This window comes from Rattus rattus, chromosome 10, assembly GCF_011064425.1.
Source record: "Rattus rattus isolate New Zealand chromosome 10, Rrattus_CSIRO_v1, whole genome shotgun sequence".
Taxonomy (NCBI): domain Eukaryota; kingdom Metazoa; phylum Chordata; class Mammalia; order Rodentia; family Muridae; genus Rattus; species Rattus rattus.
Window position 1 is genome coordinate 59,928,452 of NC_046163.1, and position 24,985 is coordinate 59,953,436.

General features: G+C 42.2%; 1 protein-coding gene across 1 annotated transcript in view; it reads left to right on the plus strand.

Moving 5' to 3' along the window:
• The first annotated feature begins 234 nt into the window (after positions 1–234).
• Dnah14 (dynein axonemal heavy chain 14) overlaps positions 235–24,985 on the plus strand; it is a 221,151-nt gene continuing 196,400 nt past the window's right edge. The window contains exons 1-10 of the mRNA XM_032914677.1: positions 235–311; positions 3,503–3,630; positions 5,910–6,050; positions 9,496–9,623; positions 11,756–11,908; positions 14,566–14,681; positions 15,869–15,931; positions 18,555–18,693; positions 22,025–22,156; positions 22,869–23,119. Coding sequence (XP_032770568.1) covers positions 235–311; positions 3,503–3,630; positions 5,910–6,050; positions 9,496–9,623; positions 11,756–11,908; positions 14,566–14,681; positions 15,869–15,931; positions 18,555–18,693; positions 22,025–22,156; positions 22,869–23,119 — 1,328 coding nt within the window. The remainder of the gene's footprint in view (positions 312–3,502; positions 3,631–5,909; positions 6,051–9,495; positions 9,624–11,755; positions 11,909–14,565; positions 14,682–15,868; positions 15,932–18,554; positions 18,694–22,024; positions 22,157–22,868; positions 23,120–24,985) is intronic.

A 24,985-nucleotide genomic window follows, 5' to 3' on the forward strand; every position in this document is an offset into this window, starting at 1 on the left:
CAGATGTATGCACTGAATCTGGAGATTTTTCACCGACGGTCACCGTTTAGTGCGCGTCTGGACACGGGGCTGTATTGGAGAAATGTTGCTATTATGTTACGCTTCCTGGAAGTGGGCAACTATATCACAGCCTTGAGTGTAAACACTAACAGTTATCAATGTGTCTTCCATCAGTAACACAGCCTAATTCTGTGTTTTAGAGTCCGTCACTTCAGAGTCTCACACGGAAACTAGATGGAGTCCTTTATACCCGTTGACCTGCCAGTTCAGAAGCCAGATGTGAACGAGAAGGAACGCAGCTCAAGAAGAAGGTAAAAAATCAATAACATTGAGGGGTTTTCCCGCCTAATAAAATTTCAATAATATATAATAATATATAGCTTCAATAATATAAATTTCAATAATATAAATCCATGGTGGGGTTGTAGCTCAGGTCATCGAGTGCTTGCATACCGTGCATGAAACCCTAGGCCCGGCGTCCAGCACTGCGTTAACTTCACATGGTGGCACGTGATGCCCATTCGTTCGAATGCTCTGGAAATAGAGGCAGAAGGATCAGAACTTCAAGACTCTTTTAGGTTGTGTGTTGAGCTCAAGTCCAGTCTCGGCTACATGAGTCTCCACCTTAAACAAACAAACAAAGAAACAAACAAACAACCTTAAAGGTCATGAGTGGGGAGGACAGTGGGGGAAGCGAGACCAAGGTATGATGATGTATGTATGTATGTATGTATGTATGATACACAAATGTATGAAAACAGCACAATGAAATCCATTAGCTCGTACCCTAACCTCAAAGCTAACTGTGAAATGTCGTGAAGACTTATGGAGGGATCTGGACTTGGTAACCTTGGTCTCTCAGGGCGTGGTTCTGGAGTGAGCCATCTTGTGCTGACCTTACCCTCATCCCATCTTGTTGTCTGCTCAGTCCACTCCCAAGTCATTACGTCACTAAAGATAAGCAGCGTGTGGCTTCATAACACGAGGGAAATGGAAACAAATCCAAGAAGCACAGGAGAAACAGACACCGTGAACATCAAAGACCAGCAACAACCTCGGAGCTCTCTCGAGACAGCCAGAGAAGTGGAAAAGAGTCAACCTTTAGAAATTAACAGTTCAGAGCAATTACAGAAGAAGAAATGGCTCTTGGGAATTAAAAGCATGACATTAAACTGGGCACGGCGTTGCATACCTTTAACCTCAGCCCTCAGGAGGCAGAGCCATGGGGATCTAAATAACCAAATAAAATAAAAACATACTATCAGAAGGACAGCCAAAATAGATGGAAAATGAGAGGGAATGGGGCGGTGCATAGTTAACAAAATAAAATGACATACATACGCCTGAAGTATGTTTCTAATAACTAAAGAAAAAATAACTAAATTCTTAGTAAAAGGCAAAGATGTGTGAGATCTGAAGGGAAAATAGTTTAAAATAACTTTTGAAAATGTCTAACTGGATACCGGTAAAATGCACCCTGAGAAGTGTCAGGGAAAACCAACAGATGAGGAAGAGAAGGATGGAAAAATGTAAGGCAAAGGCATTATTGTATCCTCAAAGGAAAATACAATCTGCCCAGACAAGTTCTTAAAGGAAAACCACGCAGATGAAGACGCTGTAACTTTACAGTTAAAATGTTCACTTGGAAGCCCGGCACAGTGGTGCATGTTGGGAAATGGTTCTATTGCTTCATCTTAATCTTTCAGATGCTGAGAGTCCCTAACCACTGCTGGCTTTGACTGTTAATAAAGAATTGCCATATAGCCAATGGCTGGGCAGGGAGACGAGGCGAGACTTTTAGATTGCAAGGGTTAGGGACGGAAGGGGAAGAACAGACAGTATTGCTGTGAAGGGGAAGCAAAGAGAACAGACTGAGAGGCCCACCAACATGTAAGAATCCAGGAAAGTGGCCCTAGGGCAGCAGGGAGCCAGCCTGGCTTGTATAGCAATACTCCATATCAACCCCCCAGTCCCAGCCTCAGGTCTCATTGTGGGCAAGAACAGTTCCAAGTTTAAATAGGTCAATTTGAAGCAAAAATGACAAAGTAAGGGGACAATCAACCATTTTAATAAGTCACTCTCATTACTTGACAGATCAGGCATCAAAGTTAATGATAATGCCAAATTATCACCCTGATTTTAAAGCAGACACAGAAACAGTCAGCTGTTGCCCCCAGCAACTGCAGGATACAAATTCTCTACCACATTATGGGGAACAATTAACAGATGAGTGCAGAAAGTCATGGAATCATTTTAACACAGCTTTAAAACGTTAATAGACATGCTATTTACATGCTGTTTCCATTGTAAGTCAGTAACAAGTTAACTAGGAAGACCCTCAATTAGAAAGTAACCATTTCAAGACACTCCTCTGAAAGTAAAACCCAAAAATCATCTCAGGAGGGAAGGGTGGAGGTGTTAGCTACCTGTGTTGTGACAGTTGTGGTTTCCTGTGGCCGGGGTAGGTGGGTAGGATTTGGGTCTGCCCCTTAAACTACCCTTTCAAACTAAAGATTTAAGAACTAAGGCATGAATTAAAAGCCCGAAAGGCAATGCTTTGTAAGTGTTAGGAAAACATATAAGAATTCAGATAAAGACAGATTTCTTAAAAATTTGTAACACAAACCATAAAGGCCAAGATAGGTCAATACTATTAAAGCTAAGAACTTTTATTAAAACATTTAAAATGTGAAAGGTCAAGTTAACATATAAAGTGACTAAGGATTACTGTCTAAAGTTCAGAAGTCACAAGAACAAAGGTTACAGATAGACACTCCCACAAACAGGAAACATTTAAAGATGCTTGTAACAAAATGACACCCACAAAGTGCTCTGAGGGAAGAGCTGTAAAAACGCCTAATGATGTCTCCAGAAAGAAGTCCACAGAGGCGAGCTTGTGGTTTGTTTTTTCTTTCTTATGATATTGTTTTTGGTTAATGTAGCAGTATCCTCCCCTCCCCTGACTCGAGAAATACATTTAAGGCTTTACAAAACTTCTGCCTTATGAGTTCGTGTCTATGGAATATCAGTTGTAGTCACTGGGTTTGATTCTGTGTGGCTATGAAGTCTTTCCCAACATTTACAACCAATACGGATGGACTGTTGGCTGTTCTCCTCATGAAGGAAGGCTAGATAGGAGTCTAGAATTTCAGGTAACTTCTTCTGCCTGTTACTAACGTGATGGCAGGAGTTGACAAACTTAATTCCTTCATCTTGAGAAATGAAGTCAGGCTTTAAACTTTCAAAATGTTTACTATTTTAGGCTAAAACCCGTCAGGTTATTTAGCATACTATTATTATTATTTCTATGTAAGTGTTTGCTTTACAGAGAGCGAGCAAAACACAGTGTGCAAGGATTACTGTGAGGAAGAGGAGAGACTAACTTTTATAGTGTTAGCCGTGCCCTGCAGTAAGCAAGTCTGCATTAGTTATAGCCGTGAAGCTTGAGGTCCTGAGTGTAGCCGTTGGTTTTCTTACAATTACTTTTCTCTTGTCACCTTAGACATTCACTATATAAAGACCGTTGGAAAGATTGCGGCTCATCTCCGAACAGACTAGCTAAGGCTACGGCGAAGACATCCTTCGGGTCCCTGATATCAGAAGGAGCAGATGACCAAGATTACTACCCAGGCATGGTGTTTCTGTTGTTTAGCTCTAGTGCTTTCTTTCAAAATGGCAGCTTTGATGTCCAACCAATTCTGCAGCAGGTGGAAATGCCTCCAACCAATGCTTCTTTAAGACGGGCATGATCTAATACTGATACAGATCATGATAAAATTACAGGCATGCCACCGGTACCAAGATGCTTAATGCCTCTACCGCCTTTATAGTGCAATTACCACGAGCTTACAGTGCATCCATGGTTTCTTAAGTCTTCACTGGCTTTCTGGCTGTCTTATCACACAAACGCGCACGCACACACTACACACTACACCCACACACACACACACAGACAAACACACAGACAAACACACAGACATAACACACAGACACACACAGACAAACACACAGACATAACACACACACAGACACACACAGACAAACACACAGACATAACACACACACAGACACACACAGACAAATACACAGACATAACACACACACACACAGAGAACGTATAAACACACAACACAAACACACACAAACACACACACACACACACACACAAACACACACAGACACACACAACACACACACACAACACACATGAACACATACACACAAACACACACAAACACACACAAACACACAAAAACAAACACATAACACACACACACAACACACACACACACACACACAGACACACACACACACACACACAGACAAACACACAGACATAACACACACACAGACACACACACACAGACACACACACACACAGACAAACACACACAGACACACACACACAAACATAACACACACACACACATCCATAACTACTGGTGTTCTAATTGCTCCTCCACACACCTCCCTTTCTAAGTCTTCCTCTGTCTTCGTTCAAATACCACCCTATCCACTACATCAGGTTTTAACCACCAGGTTCTCTCTGTGTAGCCCTTTTATGTCCCCACTTTATAATCTCAGGTGTCTGCAGCATTGACTCCAGATCGGGACAGTGTAGAGTTCCTCCCTGCTGTGTCCCCAGAACCAGGCAGTCCATCAGGCCCCTTCTCCCACGCCTCTTCCCCCCTCGCAGTCCTCTCAGGACATGGATGTGCTACGTGCCTTCTTTAAAACCCGAAACAGCAGCACCCGGAGGCCCGGGCGCCCTTCCAGCAGTCACCACTACAGGGTCATTACCCTTGGCAGAGTAAGCTGGGTTTTCTGCCTCTCCCTGCCTGTGATCCACTCCCCACCTGCTCCGTCCTCCTCCACTCTACTGGCAAGAATCTTCCAAGGTCACGGGGTGCTTCCTCCTGGCTAAATCCTCAGAAATTATTGAAAAATAGAACTATCCGTTTCACTCCACCATTCTACAGAATTTTTTTCTTCTGATAGCTTCATTGTGTGTGTGTGTGTGTGTGTGTGTGTGTGTGTGTGTGCCCTTGTCCCCATTCCCACGTGCCCATATGGTGTGGGGTCTATGTGCAATGAGAACACATACATAAAAGACCAAAAGGCCACATTCGGCGTCATTCCTCAGATGCTACCTACCTTGATGTGTGAGACAGGGTCTCTTTGACTGACCTGGCTCTGGCTAAGTAGGCGTGGCCGAGTGGGCAGTCCCCAGGGATCCTCCTGTCTCCTCTTCCTCAGAGGATTACAAGTGTTAACTCATACACCACTCTTCTCTCAGGGGTCCTGGAGGACGAGCTCAGCTCCTCACACTTCAACAGCAAGCGCCCCACCAGCTGATCTGTTTCCCTAGCCCTCCCCAGCCCTCTTTAGTTTCTTAGATGATATTTTTCTCTGCTTTCTACATCATTTCTCGGGTGTTTTCAGTCTCAAAATTTGTGGTCCCTTCCTGTCTGACCTAGACCAGACTCTGAACATTGCTATTCTTGTCTGTCACTTCAACAAGCCAATCAATACTTAGGCCATTCCTCTAACGGATGCTGCCTCTGCTCGAGGATCCGTAGGTGATCCCCTGAAGGGATCTGAGTGCCAGAGTTCCGGCCATTCTCTGGGCAGACTGTCTGGGTTTGATCTTTTTTGCTCTTCTCCTCAAGAGAAAGAAGGCAGGAAAGCGAGCTGCGTAGGAACGTAAGGGTTGGAAAACTGAAGGCATGTAGCTTGTGAAGGATAGCAGCCAGAGGACTAGCACTCATTTCTGTGAGCCCGGACCGTTGACTCAGCACGAGCTCCTAGCACCTGGTCTGATGGCTGACGCTATTGTTTGGTGTGTGAAGTCGCTATGGTGTTACCACAGCTCACAGTAGATACTCAGTTCATAATGCTTTCCCTCGCAGATTACCTTGAACAAAAGTTCAGTCGGCAGTGCGTAGTGGGTTCAAAACCGTTTCTCCCTGATATAAAGACAAAAGAAAAGCCGGAGAAGACCGCCCGTGTAAGAAGGAAATGGCCCCAAGTCACGCTGTACGACAGGACAGGTATGCTGCAGTCCTGTTTCAGCTTGTAGGAGATGGCACACAGTGCCACGGTTTCCATGGTTTTGCTGCTTACGTTGGACAGACTTTATGTAAAAGAAAAAGTCTTACTGAGTTTTGCAGGTTTCGTGCCATAAAAAAAAAATTGCTACATTTTCAATTATTTTTGAAACTTACAGTATCGCTAAAATTGACAAAGTATTTAGGGATTATGTTCTTACTAAAGATATTCTCTGACTATAATTTTAAAACTCCATGTAAGACAAATTATAGCTTTGTTTTATGCTTCTAGTAAAACATGTGTGGGGTGTGTATGTGTGGCGGGAGTCTGTGTGGGGTGGGGGGCAGGGTTGGGGAGAGGTGGAGTTTCATGGCGGTATGGGGATGGGGATATAGGTGTATGTGTTTATGTGTAGTGTATGTGTGTGTGTATGGTATATGTGTATGTGTGGTGTATGTGTGGTGTGTGTGTGTGTGTATGTGTGTGTGTGTGTATGGTGTATGTGTTCCTGTATGTGTGTATCTCAGGGCCATGCACATGCTAGGCAAGTGCTCTACCACCTAGCTATATTGTCAGCCTCTAGTTGTCTTAAACAGAGACTCACTGTGTCACTCAGGCTGGCTTTGAAATTGAGATTCCCTTGCCTCAGTCTCTGGAATTCTAGGTCTTCACTCCCACACCTGGCCCAAAGATTAAATGCAAAGATTAAATGTCCAAATAGTTAAGCACGTTTTTTTTTTTCCCTCGCTAGCATTTTTGATACTTTCTTTTTATTTGAAATCATTATTTTAATATCATAAACTTTATAAAGGAAACTTTCCTGTTTCTTACTAGAATGCCAGAGTCCAGAGATGGATTTGTCATCCAATTGTCATCAGAACCCCTTATCCACACAGGGACATTCAGGTTTTCCATATCTCAGCAGAACACCCTCATCTGTGGAGTATTCAGCCTCCTTTGAGTGCCCCGGGGACCCTGTGACTTCTGCTGTTCAGTAGAATGTGTTACAGGTGATAGGTCATCTTCTCCCTGTGGGGGGACAGCTCATAGCATCAGAGGCCATCTTGCGAGCAGACTTGTTCTAGCCACCCCACCCCACCCCCTTTGCTGGTTTTGAGGAAACAGAGAAGATTTCTGGGGCTGTTTTATAAAATAGCACAGATTTCACTTCTCCACAACGAGATGGGTTTGTTCAGCTGACATGCATGACTTCTGGAGGACCTGGGATGCAGAATGATATATTAGGATCACTGTCGCCATTGGCATGCCTCATGTGCTTCTCAAAAGCTCCGGTGACCTGTTCTATTGCTTAGTAAGAAATGTCTGCATGGCAGTCACTGGAGAGAAGAGCCAATTCACAGCATGGGAGAAACAAGTTTCAAACCATTGACCAGACAGAGGACCAATTTCCAGAATGCATAAGAAACAAAACCCCTCAAGTTAACCCCGAGTCGGTAAACGGGAAGGGTGTCTGAAAGTCACAAGATAAGGTCTAAAATGCAAACACGTGTGTGGAAACTCTTCCACGTGTGTGGGAATTGTCAGGGAAATTTAAATAAGAAACACAGTGAGAGACATCACACCAGTGAGAACTGTGGGAAACGTTACAAAACTGGTAAGGATGGGCGGGAAGGCCCTGTTCTGCTGATGAGCGTGTAAACCCCCACAGCCGTGGTGAAGACAACACAGAGGAGTGACCACTTGTTGTTGTAAAAATATAAAAAGTAAAACGGTAAAGTTTGGTCTTTTACCCTGCTTGGGTCCTACACCTCAGTGCCCCAGATATCTGCTGGATATCTTGGCGGAAACACAGCCCAGCCACACACTTTCTTACACTCAGACTCTTACATAAAAGAACACACCACACAATAATCTTAGACCCAATTGGTAGGATATAATTGCCCACTTAAACATACAAAGCCCAGTACCATCCATCCCTTGCACCTTTTATTTGCCAGGTCTCCAGCTTCTCCTTCTCCCACATCGACTCCTCACTTCTCTCCTCTTTCCATCTTTTCTTTACTCACTCTCCCAAATATATCAACTCTTCCATGCTTTAGTTTCTCCTTTTCCTACGACTCCTAGCTTCTCCCCTCTCTCCATCTCCTGTCTCCTCTAACTCTTCTCAGCTCCCCATCGTGTCTCTAAACTGTCCCCTTTTCCACCTATCTTCATTTCTTACTTACTCTCCCCTCTCTCCATCTCCTGTCTCCTCTAACTCTTCTCAGCTCCCCATCGTGTCTCTAAACTGTCCCCTTTTCCACCTATCTTCATTTCTTACTTACTCTCCCCTCTCTCCATCTCCTGTCTCCTCTAACTCTTCTCAGCTCCCCATTGTGTCTCTAAACTGTCCCCTTTTCCACCTATCTTCATTTCTCCTCCCTCACTCTTCTCTCCATTGTTCCATCCTTTCCCCTCCTGCTCAGGTTCCACTGGCTCAACTGTCCCCAACTGTCCTCTCTCAACCTATTCTCTGAATCTAATCCCCCTCTCGCTCCTGACTCCTCCCTCTGCCCAAATCTAGCACTCTTGCCTTTATTCCACAAATTCAGAGAGAACTCCAAGGCAAACCACAACAACCACTGATGGAGCGTGGTCTGGCCATGGTAATGACATATCTGATACACCACACACATGTACTGAATAATCACATTTGCCCCTCTGGATACATAACATATACTTTGAAACTTAATTTTAAAATGGGGGGGTAATAAAATGAGGCTTAAGGTACAGTCTGCATAGCAGGGAAATAGAAGCATGAAATCAAGATCAAGAAATATGGCTTTTGCAAGAATACACAGAGCAAGTGGCCGTCCTTGCGAAGGGTGTCTCCAACCCATGATACTTCCTCTTTTCATACGATGCTATTGTTTCCAGTCCTGTTAGACCTTAAAAAAGAAAAGGCTTTTGACTGGGTCCTGATCCAATGCTTCCTATGGCTTATGATCTGTGATTATGTAACTAAACCTTTTGCGCTGCCTTGTCTGTCCGTCTGCCTGCCTGCCTGCCTGCCTGCCTGCCTGCCTGCCTGCCTTTCTTGACATTACCCATATCTTACAATTATTATCCACAAATTTCAGTTTTGGAATACATTTCAAACAAAATAAGTGATAAGTACGTGCAGATATTCGTATACATTGTCCCTAAAGATCCAGGATATCTGCCACTAGCAAGAATTTCATGTTTACATACGGTTATTTACCACCTTCCTTGTTGTCTGTGTTTGTGCTGTATGCATGTATGTGCTTGTGTGGGTGTGTGCGTGTGTGTAAACAGGTGCATGTGCACATGTGTGTGCAAGTTGTGATGTCTTAAGTAAAATAATTGTTTCCTCTTTTATTGCTGCGTTGACTTTTATTACTATTTAATTTTTCTATATATGGAAATATTTGTAAATGATGGCTATACTTGCACTTACACTGAACTCTAAAACCTTTTTCCTACCAGGACCAAAAGAGACTGATGCTGTAAAACACATTATTAGGCTGAGAGAAAAGCTGGAGTGGGAAAACCCCTCATTTCCACGTTCTCTGAAGTACAGCCCTACGATCACGGCTCCAAAGCACACCCTAAAGGTACAATTCTATTCCGTGCCATTTCAACTATTCAAAATTAAATTTGAAACGATATTAACCTTTATGCAACTCATGCAGATATCACACCCAAGCTCATTAACCACATGTTACGATAAACACTGGCAAATATAAAAGAGCCCCAATATAGTTCATTTCACATAAGTGATTATCATAATTATTTCATGACAGTTTTAAGTCTCCAATACGTCCTTCATCTGTCCCTCTCATCTTTCCCTCTTATTCACTGGGGTCACAGGAAAATGCACCATGTGCTTTAAATTAGAATCTACTTCTAGTCGTCTGTGTATATCACTTTGTTATTTAAAAACAGAAATAAAAGGGGCTTGGTTAAGAAACTTATTAGAAACTCATGTTCTCAGCTGCACTCTAGACCAACTGAACCAATAACTGAAAGTGTGACTAGTGATCTGTTTACTCAGGAGACTGCTACGTAATTAAGAAGCATTGCTCCAAACCCTGAGTCTTCACACACCCAAATACTCTCCGTTGCAAGGAAGCACTCACCCTGTTCCTCTAGCACAAGATTATCGGTACACAGTATACAACAAACAGACAGGACTGTATGCCAATAAAACTTTATTTATAAAAACAGACACCTAGTCCAGGTTTGGTTTGCCGATCCCTGCTCCAGACGGTTATTCTAATGACAAAAGGTCTTTTGATTGTTGTTCATAGCCAGAGAAGGTGACTGGAAGTACATTCATAAATCAGATTTACGTGGGTTTGCTTCTCTGTACACTCACTGTGCCGTCTTGAGCAAGTGTCTCTCCTCTCTGAGCTTCATAGTCTCTTGGACCTTGGACTTGAGATAACAGGAATTTCACTAGAGAGTCGTGAAGATTAAATGGAAAAAGAAGGTGATACAGTATCAGGCAGAGGGTGGACATAGTATCTGAAAGTACAAAGCAAAGTTCTAACTCTCCATGGCTGCTTTGGGTCCCTAAGTAAATGATACTTAATCTGTATGCAAAAAAGACTGTGGATTCTATGTACACCAAGTTCCTAGTAACCTTCGGAAAGAGAATCCGAACAAAACTGACGTAGTCGGGCAGACAAGTAGATTAAGGCTCATCACTCTGCCCACGTGGGCATTAGTTATCTCATCGCCCATTGCCGCCTACTCTCGGGATTGAAATTTATTTTTGAAGGTTTCTTAGTACAGGTTATAATTGGACCCAAAATAAGAAAACAAACAGCTACAACAATGGAAATACTCTTCAAGACAGAAAAACAACGTGAAGACCATAAAACCGAGCCCAAAGTTAAATGCCACAGTAACTGGAAACAGTTCAGTGCCCTTGTTCCAGCAGTTTCTAAGAGTATCAGCAACTATTAAATCGTGCTTTCCACAAAACTACTCAGATGATTAAGTTCAATTTTGTATGATTTAAAAAAAAATTGTTGATAAAAGTGCATGTTTCAGGACTAAAAAAAAAAAAGCCTTAGAATTTACACTTTACATTTTCTCAATGAGCAATTGACAATTTCTCAATAGAACGGAGTGAATGAAACTGACACTGTATCACTTGTTAGAGAAGCTTCGAGGATAAATTTAAAGTCACTCGGGTTCTCGTTCCTACTTTGTTACTTCATGATTCTACGACCTTTCTTAGGTTAGGTGATCTACAGAAATGTTAACTCCTGCCCCTGCTTAATTATATTGAAAAGCATCAAGGCTCAGTCTCTAAGTTTAAAGTTGCCAGACACATCATTGTTCAGACAATAGAGGAAAGGCACTCACCACTTCCTGCGTGTTACCTGCTTAGCAATGTGCCGACAGCCGTTAGAGTACCTACCCCCTCAGGATGAGTGCAAATGACAAGCCAGATGTATGCAGAGTGGGAGAGGGCGCCTCTACAAGGTCTAACATCAAGTTCGTAGCAAGGATGTGGATAAATATTTCTAAATGTCTTATCACTGTGTATGTCCAGGATAGAAACGAACTACTTTAACCCTTTCATAAGATTGGCCCTCTCGAATTGAATTAGACATGATCTGAGGTTAATTTTCCCCACTGATACTACTGCTATTTTTAATTCTTTGCTTTCACTGGGTCTGGTTAGTCATTTAATTAGTCAATTGTGTCAGAGTAAGCTTCTTCTCGTTCCAAGGTATGCTCGAAAGATGACGGCGAGTTCGTATACTGCCTTCCTCTGGAGAACACCAGAGGCATGTTCAATGAGTATGATCTTCAAGCGGTCTCTGCCCACAAAGCGAAAAGCTGCAAAGTGTTTTGGATGGTTAGTGCTTCATTTGTCTCAAAGGTAATGTGAAATCCGTGGGTTCTGCTTTAGGAGTTACACCTGGAAGTGTTACCAGGCCCGGCCAAGTGTGAGGCTGCACACCTCTGAGCCCAACAGTGGGGAGACAAGTGGGAGGGTGGTGAGTGTGAGGCCAACCGGGGGTACACATGGAGACCCTGACAACAAAAGGAGAGGAACAGAACAGAAAAGTAACCAATTTAAGAGACTTTTTAATAATGTAGCATTTTTTAAACTTCTTTAAAATTAAAATGTAATTTTATAATTTCCTCCTTCTGCCCCTCCACCCCCTTCCACGGTCCTTCCCTCCAGCTCTCCAATGTTTCCTCTTACTTCCCTCTCAAATCCATGACCTCTTTTTCTTTATTATTCCACAACTCTCCCTCACTCCATGGTTGTTAGGTGTCTGGAGGTGGCTAGGTGGTTAGGTGTCTGGAGGTGGCCTGATGAGAAGTCCCCTTCCATGGTCATTTGTCTGTCGGTGATGTCCTTGTTCAGGTCCTGCTTAGCAGCCATATTTTTGCACTGTTGTGCCTGTAGCTTCTCTGTCCTTCCCAGGACTCACGTTCTCTCAGCAGACTCCCGTCTTCTGTCTCTCATAGTCTTCCCAGCCCCTCTTCCGCCCTGTTCCCTGAGCCTTAGGTTAGGTGCAGGCATTGTGTTGTAGATGTATTTTATCCACTGGGGCTGGATACCCCACAGTCTGTCAGTCTCTGCATCTTATCCAGTTGTGGTTTTCTGTAACCCTCTCTATCTGCTGCACAGAGAAACATCTTAGATGTGGTGTGAGAGCTATGCTTGCCTATGGATATAAGGAGAAGTATTTAGAATGCAGCTGGGAACTGTGCTGACCTAACCAAGTGGCTATAGCAGCTTCTCTTGTACGATTCGTGCCCTCACTAGCCCTAGACAGTTGGCTAGGCTTCCAGTACCCGGCATGTAGCCTCTCCTCTTGAACAGGCCCTGTGTGGTATTGGAGAGCTGTTGGATGATGTCACCAAGATATGAGTGCCACTACTTCAGCCTTAGGGATATTGTGCCGTGCTGGTCGCGGTTGTGGTTCCTAGGCACCACAGCCGAGCAAGACTGTTCAATGGTTTTCTCCTTTTACAGCTTGGATAGCACCTTCCAGCACTGTGAGCCAGTCCTCAGGGTTCCAAGTCAGACCCAGCTCCAGCCGTCTGAGTCCTGCGTCCTCAGCAAGGGGGACACATCTCCCACTTTTGGGAGGCAACCAGGGGCAACAGCCAATTTATTCTGAGAGTCTTTTGACCAACAGCTGGAAAGGAGGTGGTTTCTCATGTCTAAGCTGGAGGATTTCTTAGATGCTCTAGGTCTCATGGAGAGAGCATTGCCAGTCCAAGTGGCATAAAGTTCTGTATGTATGTATGTATGTATGTATGTATGTATGTATGTATGTGTACACATACAGTTGTATGTAATTTGTCTAATTTTATGTAAATGAAACAATATGATTTCTCTCCTTGTGGTTTAGATAAACTCAGTCCACTTAGGAAATCAATGTTTAAGAAACAGCTTGGGAGAAAATTACTTAATAATAATGTTCTTCTTCTTCTTCTTCTTCTTCTTCTTCTTCTTCTTCTTCTTCTTCTTCTTCTTCTTCTTCGGTACAGATTAAAGTTTAAGAATTCAATTGAAAGTTTTTACTTATTAAATATTTTATTATTTTACATGGTTTTCTTTAAAGTGAAAACTAGAAAACAGGCATTTGTTAGCATAATAGAAATAATAAATATTTATTTTACATGTAGGAGTGTATGTATGAGAGAGTGTATGTGTGTATGCATGTGTGTGTATGCCTGTATGTATGTGTATATGCATGTGTGTGTGTGTGTGTGTGTGTGTGTGTGCATGTGTATAGAGGAGAGGACAACCTTGTGTGTTCTTCAGGAGTCATCCAGCTTGTTTTTTGTGATGGAGAGCTAGGGTTTTTCCCTGCCCTGGAGCTCACCAACTAAGTAGTCTGGCTAGCCAGCCAGCCCCAGGGATCCTCCCATCTCCAGCTCCCCAGGGGTTCCACTGCGTCCAGCTTGTTTAGGTGGGTTCTAGGGACTGAACTCAGGTCCTCATGATTGTGTGCCAAGCACTTTACCAGTGAGTTGATCTTTCCAGTTCCACGAGGAATACTTCCACTGGTGTATTGGTCAGAAGCTGCCCCAGATGTAGAAACCCTCCCATTGTGTACTTAACACTGTGACCATAGACTGTAGTTACCAAGTGTGAGCCATTGTTTACTAGCCACCTGTTTCCTTCTGCCCTCCCACTGGCAAACTAAAGTCAACTCAACAGTATATCGGAACAAACCTGGGACTTGATGTGTGCTAGATAGGCAATCTGGCTTCGAGCTACATCTGTAACCATGTCTGAATTTATACAAAACATGACAATTGGGAGGCAGATAACGTGTCAGGTTTTTTGTAAAAATATCTCTGGCTAGAGAGGAAGTTTTGGCCATTCTTTCTGTAGAAGCACAAGAGAACAAGGTGGCGAAAATGCCACGGCTAGCAGCTGTGTGGAAGGAAGACAGATTCGGGTACAGATGAAGTGGCTGAGCAGTCAGGCTTTACAGGGTGGATACAGACCTTTTCAGCCATCTGGAAACTAGAAGTCAAGTCACCTTTTGTGCTTTGTAATTATAGATCACTAAAACAGGAGTCAACAAGGAGGAAGTGGAACTTATACCCACTGTGCAGTGGCTCTCAGAACGACACTACTTCTATTTACTACTGCAGTTTAAGATCTTTTACAACTTCCGGTGAGAGGAACACAAAGGAAACTCGCCCTTGGTAGTTTGTGTAGTAAGAGCAATTGCACCACAGCTTCTGATCCCTCCAGAATGGCGCTCGCGCGCTCGCGTGCGTGCGTGCGTGCGTGCGTGCGTGCAGCATTACAGAGGGCTGGGGTGTTCCGTAAATGTATTTTAAAGTAAGGAACTTTACCCACTTAAGGTCATTTTTTTTAACTTTTAGTCTTTTCTGGATAAATGTTACAAAAAAAAAAATGATCCTGTGTTGTCAAACATTAGTGAATAACCACTAATGATTTTACCTTTTCTTCACGTCCTTCTTATTGAAATCCTAAAATCCCGCCTCTGTCTGTCCTTTCCAGCTATTGGCTGCTGGCATCTTTATTTACCAATCAGAACCAACTGGGGCAGGGTCCCAGAAGCTAGTCGCAGACCCTTTCCTGCAAACAGCTGTTTTGGCAACATAATTAGCATTTGTAATACAAGCAGCCACATCTATCAATCTACTGTATATCTATAGATAATATATGTAATCTAATATGGATAGATCTATAATCCAACCCCTTCCTAGTTGGATCCCTCCCTCATGTCACGAGCTAATTAATGTATAAGATGCACTTCATAGTTTATGATTATATGCACACATAAATGTATTGTGTAGAATTTTAGATAAGCGCAAAACAGTAAGACTCCTTGAGGCTTTGTCCAGCAGTGTGATGTTATTTCTCCTCCTCCCTCTTCCTCCTGTATTGACCCCTCCCCTCCCTAGCTGGATTCCCCTCCCCGTGTTTACACAACGTATAAATTGTGTGTATGTAGACTTGTATACACATTTATAACATGTAGTATATGTGTTTATATATATTATTATAGTATGTAATATATGTATGATATATACAGATACATAATATATGTATAATTAATGTATAAAGACACATTTCATTTTAAAAATATATACTAGGATGTTGCAGCCAGACAAGCTCTGCATCTGTAGGAAGTGTAATGAACTTACATTGCCTTTTGCTTTATGCTTTGTTGTTGGTTTGGGGAAAATTTGGATGGCTTAGCATTTGTTTTTGGTGATGCAAGACAAAACATAGTCTAAGGGATTTCCAAACATTACTTAGCTGTTAACGAATGTGTTCCATGTAATTATATGACTTGGAAGACTTCAAGAAGTATCTTTTTCTTTTCAGGATAAATAAAGCCTTTATTACTTGGAAACTAAATGTTAAAAGACAGAAGACAGAGTCCAGCAGGTAAATCATAATATACAATGCACACAAGGTAAATCTTAATATACAATGCATCCAAATTCCAAAAACAAAGCAATTTCAAGTATAGCATGAATTAGAGACACTTGAATTTTAATTAAGATTGGGAAGTCACATTATGCCGATATTCTGAATACATTTAATATCTCTCTCCCTCTCTCTCTCACTCGCTCTGCTCTGTCTCTCTTTCTGTGTCTGTCTCTCTGTCTGTCTCTGTCTCTCTCTGCCCGCGTGCACCTCTCTCTCTCTCTCTGTGTGTGTGTGTGTGTGTGTGTGTGTGTGTGTGTGTGTGTGTGTGTGTGTATGTGTGTGTATGTGTGTGTGTTATACAGGAAGAATGTTGAGCCCTGTACATGCTAGGCAATCAAGTGCTCTGCCACTCAGATCTATCCCTAGGTCTGCAGTTTTAGCTATCTGTCTTCCTTGAAGACAGTTAAATGCTTCTAACATGTCACAGGCTGCCATTCTGTGACCATACTTCTGTGAGTTCCTGCTGAGTTTCTGTGGTCCCTTCTTTTTTGTTTACATGTTTGGTTTTTTGTTTTTCTTACACCAAACAGAAATGAAAGAGTCATAGATAACAGTTGATCCTCTTTGGTGCAATTTCAAGCATCTGAGCATTTTTCTTGTCTTTGGTAAACATTTTGTTTTGCCCTAATTATGACTTGAAATGCAGTTGTAAGAAACAATACAGGGAAATCCTCTGTGCCCTTTACCCAGCTCCTCCCTCCCCCGGGTTCCACAGCTCACAAGATTGTGGAACATCATGACTGCCGGAATGTTAATGAGTATACAGAATATTACTTTCACCACAGCATCTATCATGGTTGTCTTAATGGCTGCCATCACTTCGCTGCCCAGTGCCTCTCTTACTCTGTGGTAACTACTGATCCATGCTCCAGTTCTATAGTCTTGTCTTTGAATGAGTGTTTTTATCAGAAATAGTAATAAAAATGTAAGGCAAGTTCAGAGACTCAAAACATGTATTGTGATGGTGGTTCTCAGATGTACACGCCGCTCCAAATGGGTCAGATTATTTATTTTTATATCATCTCCCTATCTATCTATCTATCTATCTATCTATCTGTCTATCTCTATATCTATCTATCTGTCTACCCATCCATCCACCAATCCATCAATCCACTTATATCTATCTATCTATCTATCTATCTATCTATCTATCTATCTATCTATCTATCTATCTCTGTCTACCCATCCATCAATCAATCCACTTTATCTATCTATCTATCTATCTATCTCTATCTATCTATCTATCTATCTATCTATCTATCTATCTACCAACTATCTAATCAGTTTTTACCCTGTTCATCACACTTCAGTAAAGAGGTTTCCAAAACCCCAAATATTATGTAGAGAGAATCCTATATCAATAATGGATAGCTCTATGGTGTTCTTAGATTCGGGTGAGCTGGACTTTGTTCAACGTGTTTCTCTATTGATGCACACTTGCACATTTTCTAGAGTTTTGTCTGCTGTAGAAAGCTCCCGTAAATATTTGTGTATGTTTCCATTTCTCTGGGGTAAACACCAAGGTTAAAAGTCTGAATCATATAGTCACTGAATGTGAGTGGTTTTATGGTTTGTTGATTCATTCGTTTGAGACGGGGACTTACTGTATATCCGGGCTGACCTGGCACCTTCCTGCCTCAGCCCCTGGGGCACTGGGATTATAAGCGTGGGCAATTCTGCCAGCCTGTGTTTAGTTTTTGAAATAGTTGACAAATTAATTTCCAGAGCGGCTGTGCTATCTGTCATTCTCATCATCAGTTCAGTTTCTTTGCATCCCCAATACTATCTGTGTTGTTGCTAGTTTTTATTTCAGACATCTGATGAGTGTTGTAGCATCTCGGCATGTTCTAATTAGTATTTTCTTAGTGCTGTGACTCTATCTTTCACTCCTCTAATGGCGACTGTCTCTTCAGGTACATATTTGTCATCTGTCTATCCTTGTTAGGGACGTGTGTCTTTGTGTCGCCACACGAGGTCTGTGGACAGCAGAAGGGCCCACTCTCCACAGAAGCAAGCTTTGCTCTGACTGGTTCAGTTGTTACAGAACCTTCTCTAGTCCATTCTGCCTTTCCTCCTGCTCCCACTCTGCACTTGCTATTTCTAAGGTCGTTGACTGTGGTTTGTCCTGCCTTTGCGATCAAGATACATAAAAAAAGAGGATCCAGAAGAAGGAAAAAGCCCTTCCTTACTGTAGGATACAGATAGGAGTTTTCAAGAATTATTATCCAAGTTGTACCTTATCCAGTCAACATTCCTCTTGTTTCTTGGAGAAAATTATTTAGATTTGACCCAGATTAAGTGCCCAGCAGCCGCATGGTGGCTCACAATTTTTCTGTAACTCCAGTTCCAGGGGATCCAACACCCTCACGAAGACATACATACAGGCAAAACACCAAATGCACATAAAATAAAACAAATAAAAACACATCTTAAGATTTTACCAAGTTAGTGGTACATATAATTAATCTTCCACATCACCGCTCGATACATCAAACTTCCCAGGACCCGGCGGCGTGATGCCACCTGCCCTAATTGTTTGGAATGAGAGCTAAGTCTGGACACCTTCACACACTTTCAGATCATACCTGTACAACCACCTGTTCTCTGCTGATGAGTTATTCCAAACTTGTTTGCTTTATGTGAGAGGACTCTGTGAAGATGCCCTGACTCTCAAAAAGAACAAGAAAGACAACCCATCCGCCATCTGCCTTATCAAGGTGAGTAGACACAGTCCCTGTCTGTACAGGGATACAGAGTCTGGAAAGGCCATGCCCACACGCGTCGCTGCCTGCTCTGACACGCACGCAATTTTGGATAAACAACTGTAGATCCATAAGTGAGTCACTGTGGATGGCGTGATAAGTGGCAGTGAAGAAGATGGTGAACGATGGTGGTCGGTTGTAGGAGTTAACATTTCTTAGAAATTCTGGCTGATCTTTTAACAGAAGTGACTGAAGCCACTGTCACATGTTTCTCTGAAACATCACTTGTAATTAATAGTGGCTAACACATGGTGGTTAGTATCTCCCATCCCTTGGTATTCCATGTCGAGGATCCGTCACAAGATGCAGTTTACTGGTCTTGGCTTAATAAATGAACTTTCCTGTTTCAAGATTGTAGGGAAAATGAGCTTACCAGTGATGCAACTTAATTAGCTCATTGTAAGCTTTTTTGAAAAAGGTTAAACACATAGAACTATGAGTCTTAAGTGTTTCATATAAAGTTAAACAGGATTCTAGCAGATTTTACTCCACTGTCCCCTATGTAGGGAGATGCTGTCAGGTAACATAGTCCTCTACATCAAGGAGAAATGTAAAGGGATTGGACAAGTTATGAATTTAGTAATCTCAAAAATGTTTTTGTATTGAATGTACACATGTAATAATATCAACACCTAACATAATACTTAGGTTGACGTAAGTTTAGAATCAAGGTTGTATAGTAATTATTCAATATTCTTTGAGCAAAATGAAAATTCAGGAGGATGAATTAATCCCTATATATAGAACATACTTTGTTTTTGTTTGGTTTAGTTTACTTTTTGGGTTTTTTGATACAGGGTTTCTCAGTGTAGCCCTGGCTGTCCTGGAATATAGCCTGTAGATCAGACTGACCTAAACTCAAAGATCTGCCCCGCCCCTGCCCCCCCCCCCCGCCTCCTCCTCCCCCCGCCCCCGCCCCGCCTCCGCCCCCGCCTCCGCCCCCCCGCCCCTCGCCTCCGCCCCCCTGCCTCCGCCTCGCCACCACTGGGCTACATTTTATATATCTACATCGAGGATATTATTAGTATCAAGTTTCCCTCTTCTTTTTTTCTCCTAGTTTTATGAGACAGGATCTTTCTATGTACATCAGATGGCCTAAAACTTGCAGTGCGGTCCAGACTGGCCTCTGATTTATAATCTTGCCTTAGCTTTTCCAATGCTAAGATTATGAGACTGTTCTACCACAGCTGGCTGAGTATATTTCAAAAGTATGAAGTTCAGTTCACCTTAGAGACAGAAGAGGGAGAAACGTCTTTACATGGTTTTCGTGTAGGAGGAAATGCCTGTTTTAGGTTGTCGTATGAATAATCTGAATAACAAAATTTTTAAATGATGAATGGGGGCCAGGTATGGTAGCGCATCTCTTTAATCCCAGTACCTGGGAGGCAGAAGCAGATAGGTCTCTGAGTTCAAGACCAGCCAGAGCTACATAGTGAGACCTGTCTCAAAAACAAACAAAAAAAGAAGAGGAGGAGGAGAAGGAAGAAAAAAAGGAGGAAAATAAGAGAAAATGAAGGGAGGAAGAACAGAAAGAAAGAAGAAAGGGTAAATTAATGAGCGGAACAGCTAAGCAGTCTGGGAAACCCATATGTCTGTGCCCAGATGCCAGTGGGTATCAGTGCTCTCAGTGACCAAGAAAGGACGTTAGGTTTCCTGGAGACTTTGGGTCCTATGAGCTTTCCTCAGCGCATCAAGAACCTTCCAAAATCTTACTTTCAAGTGGCAGAACTGAAAGAGATCATGGTTTGTCCATGTTCACAGACTTCAGATGATGTTTCGAATTTAGGAGTGGACCTCTTAGTCAGGGTCTCTATTCCTGCACAAACATCAGGACCAAGAAGCAAGTTGGGGAGGAAAGGGTTTATTCAGCTTACACTTCCGCATTGCTATTTATCACCAAAGGAAGTCAGGACTGGAACTCACACAGGGCAGGAACTTGGAGGCAGGCGCTGATGCAGAGGCCATGGAGGAGCGCTGCTTCCTGGCTCTCTTCTAGAACCCAGGATCACCAGCCCAGGGATGGCACCACCTATCACTGGCCCTCTAACCCTTTATCACTAATTGAGAAAATGCCTTACAGCTGGGTCTCATGGAGGCATTTCCTCAAGGGAGGCTCCTCTCTCTGTGATAACTCCAGCTTGTGTCAAGTTGACACACAAAACCAGCCAGTACGTAGACTTTTGAAAAAACTAACGTTACGGTCTTACCTATCTATTGATGAAACATGTTATGGCAAGGGAATTAACACACCATAGAAAAATAAGAAAATATTGAAAGAAGGGTGGTTTATACCATGTCCTTGAATGGATTACCAACAAAATTAGTTGTGTGGTTACTGGAGATTTCTCCCTGGGAGAGCCTCAGTAATGTATTACAGGTGTTTAATTTTTAGCTTGTGTGTGTTTGTGCTATTCTATGACATCCCAGACGAGGGCAGGGCAGGAATGTGTGCATGTGTGTGTGGATCAAAGACAGATGTCAGATGTCCTCTTTTGATCCCCTTAGTTTTTGAGGCAACGTCTTTCACTGAAGTTGACATACACTAATTGGCTAGACTGGCTGGCAAGTTCTAGGGCCTGACTTTCTCATGCTTCTCCAACACTAGAGTTACTGATATGCAGCACCACACTGGCTGTGTGTGCGTGTGTGCGTGCTGGGACCCCCTACCCTGGTTCCTCATGCTTTGTTGAAGCAAACTGTCTTCCAAACCCAGGTTTATCCTGTATAACATGTTCGTGTTTTAAGTTAACAAGTAACTGAGATCTGAAAAGCAAAGGTAATTTTTGGAATTAGTGCGATCCCAGGTTTCATAGATGATACATTAACTTTCTTAATTTTAAGAAAATATAATTTAACAATCTGCTCCACATTAATTTTAGTTGTTTTAGCTTAAGCTGTAGCTTTAAATAATATGTATTTGTTTCCTTTTACTAAGATTTAGTTATGGTGACCACGGTGTGGTGCATGGCTTTCCTCTTGGCCCTTGGGAGGCAGAAGCAGACAGATGTCTATGAGTCTGAGGCCAGCCTGGTCAACAGAGTGAGTTCTAGGCCAGCTAAGAAGGGATAGTTGAGATCCTGACTCAAAGATTCAGTTACATTTATCTATGAGGTTTTAAACGTGAGTCCATTAAAACCATAGTATGTAAAACATAAACAATATAAAGAATATAAAGAAGAATTTATGAGCTGTGTTCTTCTGCTTGCCGTGAGAAGCGATCATAGCCTTACTCTTTGTAACTGAGTTTTCATTTTCAAACACATGACATCTGTCGCCATCTAACTAGGTGGACACTTCCCGAACGTACAGTCTGGAAAAGTTTTGTGAGGAGCAGTTACAGCAGACCACCCAGGCAGTGGTGCAGCTTGAGGAGATGAGGAGTAAAGCAATTGTGGAGATAAAGAGCACAGCCTTGAAGGTAATTCTGCACTTGTATCTGTCTCGTTACTGAGCACTGAGTGAGCATTCCAAGTCGCATTCCTGAGAAATGGGAAGTATTGGAAATCGGCAGCTGGGTCAAAGGTGTTTAAGTGACCGACCAACTGGTATTACATTTACTATAAACTTTTCCAGGCATGATGCAAAACGCAAAAAAAAAAAAAAAAAAAAAAATCTGTATGTACGTATTTGTAGATGCGTATCTGTGAGGGCATAGGTTATAAATATCTCTGTAACTTCAAGGTGCTTCCTCTGTAACCTGAGCTGACATATAAAAGGTAGCCTGATTAGTTACAAACGTCTGCATGTTTATGAGATTGAGAGCTCGGGAGAAACAGCTAGATGAAGTGCAGCTTCACACGGATCTTAGAAAGGGAATTCAAGAATACAGTGAACCATGTCTGCAGGAACTGTGTGCCACCTCTGTGCGTACATGAGCCACATGCTTGCCCACGCACTCCTGTCTGACTTCTAAACTGATCTGCTTCTGAGATTCTGAACTCCAAATTGGCTTCAGGACATAACGGGCTCTTCTTGTCAGATGTCCAAACACAGGGGTAAATATCGATGAGAGCCGATGATAAAACGTAGTTTCTAATGTACCGCCCAGGCTAACTGTGATACCTTAGACCGCAGATCGTCTGCATGAACGTAGGGCCACGCCATGCTTCCCAACTGCTTGTGAATCACAGGTCGCGGAAAAGAAAGACGTTAAGGAATACTTTGAGTCAAAACCGGCTGAAATCGACACAACCCACTTCAAGCTGCCCCAGTATCGATGTTTATTAGAAACGAACATGAAGTTTTTAAAGCTGATCGACTACCTGTTTCAAGAACTCATTCGCCAGCTCATGAACTCTGCACTCAACCAGCTCCTGGACCTTTTCACCCACTCTGCCAGGACGCCATTTTCCAAGGAAAGAAGGAACGAAAGTCTCATGAGGTAAGTGACAGTTTGTGACAAACGACGGGAAGGTGTATTCTTGTAATATATCACTGTTTATGGAGAAAACACCCAAGAATTAAAGTCAGGCTTTGAAAATCTTCCACTTAGCCAATAACGTGTACTTGTTTTTGCAATTCTTATTATCAATAATGTCTTTAAAATGTCATGAATTGAAGAAAGGCTTCTATTTCCTTCTCATTAAATTCTGAGCAGATTGTGTTCCTGTATAAAACGCAAACTGCTCAATGAAATTTGAATTTCAGAGAAATAAATAATAATCTTTGCATATAAGTATGTCCTAAGTACCTATACTAAATTTTATTCGGTGCTGATCTGAGATTCAAATTTTCATTTGTTAATCTGACAGGGCAGGTTTACTGCGTCTTTCAAGAGGTGTGAGAATAGTTCTGGAAGAGGCCACAGTTTCTGTTTGAATTTGAATAAATTCCAAGAAGTATCTACTGGATGTTTTCTCCATCTGAAAAAAAACACTTGGAAAATATCCAATATGTTATTAAAAACAATTAAGTTGTGAAACAAGGAATATAAATTGGAATTGTGTCTAAACAATCAACATTTAGCAAAGTTTCATTGAGTATAACTAGAAACCTGAAAATACCAATTCATAAAATTTTGAAGACTATGAAGGAAAGGATGGACTATTTTACTTCTCTACATTACTGAATCCAAAATTTAAAAAAAAAATCTCATAGCTGGGTTTAGTCAGTGTTAGGACTTAAGGACAAGCTACTTTGTGATCATTTTATAATTTTATATTTTTTTCTAAATCTTTCTGTGTCTCTGTTTGACCCTTCTTTCCTCTCTCTTTTCTTCTTCTCCCTCCCTCCCTTTCCCTCCCTCCATCCCTCTCTCTCTCTTTCCCCCTCTCTGTATATGCAAAAGCATAGTTTTTAATTAGAGAAATTGCTAAAGCTAATTCATCTTATAAAAATTAAAAACCACCCTTTTATTTCTTAAATGAATGCCTTATTATTCTGTTATTTCTATATAGGCATTTTCTCATCATTGTAATTTTACCATATTGTTTTATAGTGCATTTTAAAGCACATGGATCTTGTGTGCACTTTCATGGTCTGAGAGGAATGCATAGGTAGCAGTTCAGGTGAATCTACCTTCTGCGGATCCGACCAATAGGGGCTAATATGTTTGTCTCCAGATAGTTGTGTGACTTAGCCTTATAAAGTTAGTGGATAAAGTGGACACAATAAAGTGCCTCTGACATCATGTTAAGAAGAACCACAGAATAAATGCTAACACATGGTAGCCACATGAATCATTGAATCTGTATCCATCTGTATTCACACAGTATTGGTTTCTATTTCTGTAATAATTAGTGACGTTGAGTGTGTGTGTGTGTGTGTGTGTGTGTGTGTGTGTGTGTGTGTGTACGTACGTACACATGGGTGTGTGCTTGTTGGTCAGTTGTTTCCCATGGGGAAATGTCTGTTCAAACTTACCTTTCACTTTTAAACCCAGGTCATCTGCCTTCTCACCCTGGGCTGTACGCGTGTGAAAGCTTCTTACGTGTGGGTTCTGGCTTCCGGCCTCCTCCTCCTCACTTTGTTCACGCTGCTCTTTAGAGGGCAAGCGCTTTACATCTTAACCTGGGTGTGGAGGTGCACCCTGTGTTCTCAGCACTCCAAAGGCTAATGCAGGAGGCAGGTCACAAAGCCAAAGCGGACCAAGGCTGCAGAGTGAGTTCTTTTCTGCTAGGGAGTGAGAGCCTAGGAGAAAGAGACAGGAGAGAAGGGAGGAAGGAAGGGAAGAGAAAGAAGGAAGGTGGAAGAACTTTAAATGTTATGAAATCTACTGTCTTCCCCTTCAATCGTGCTTTAGGTATAA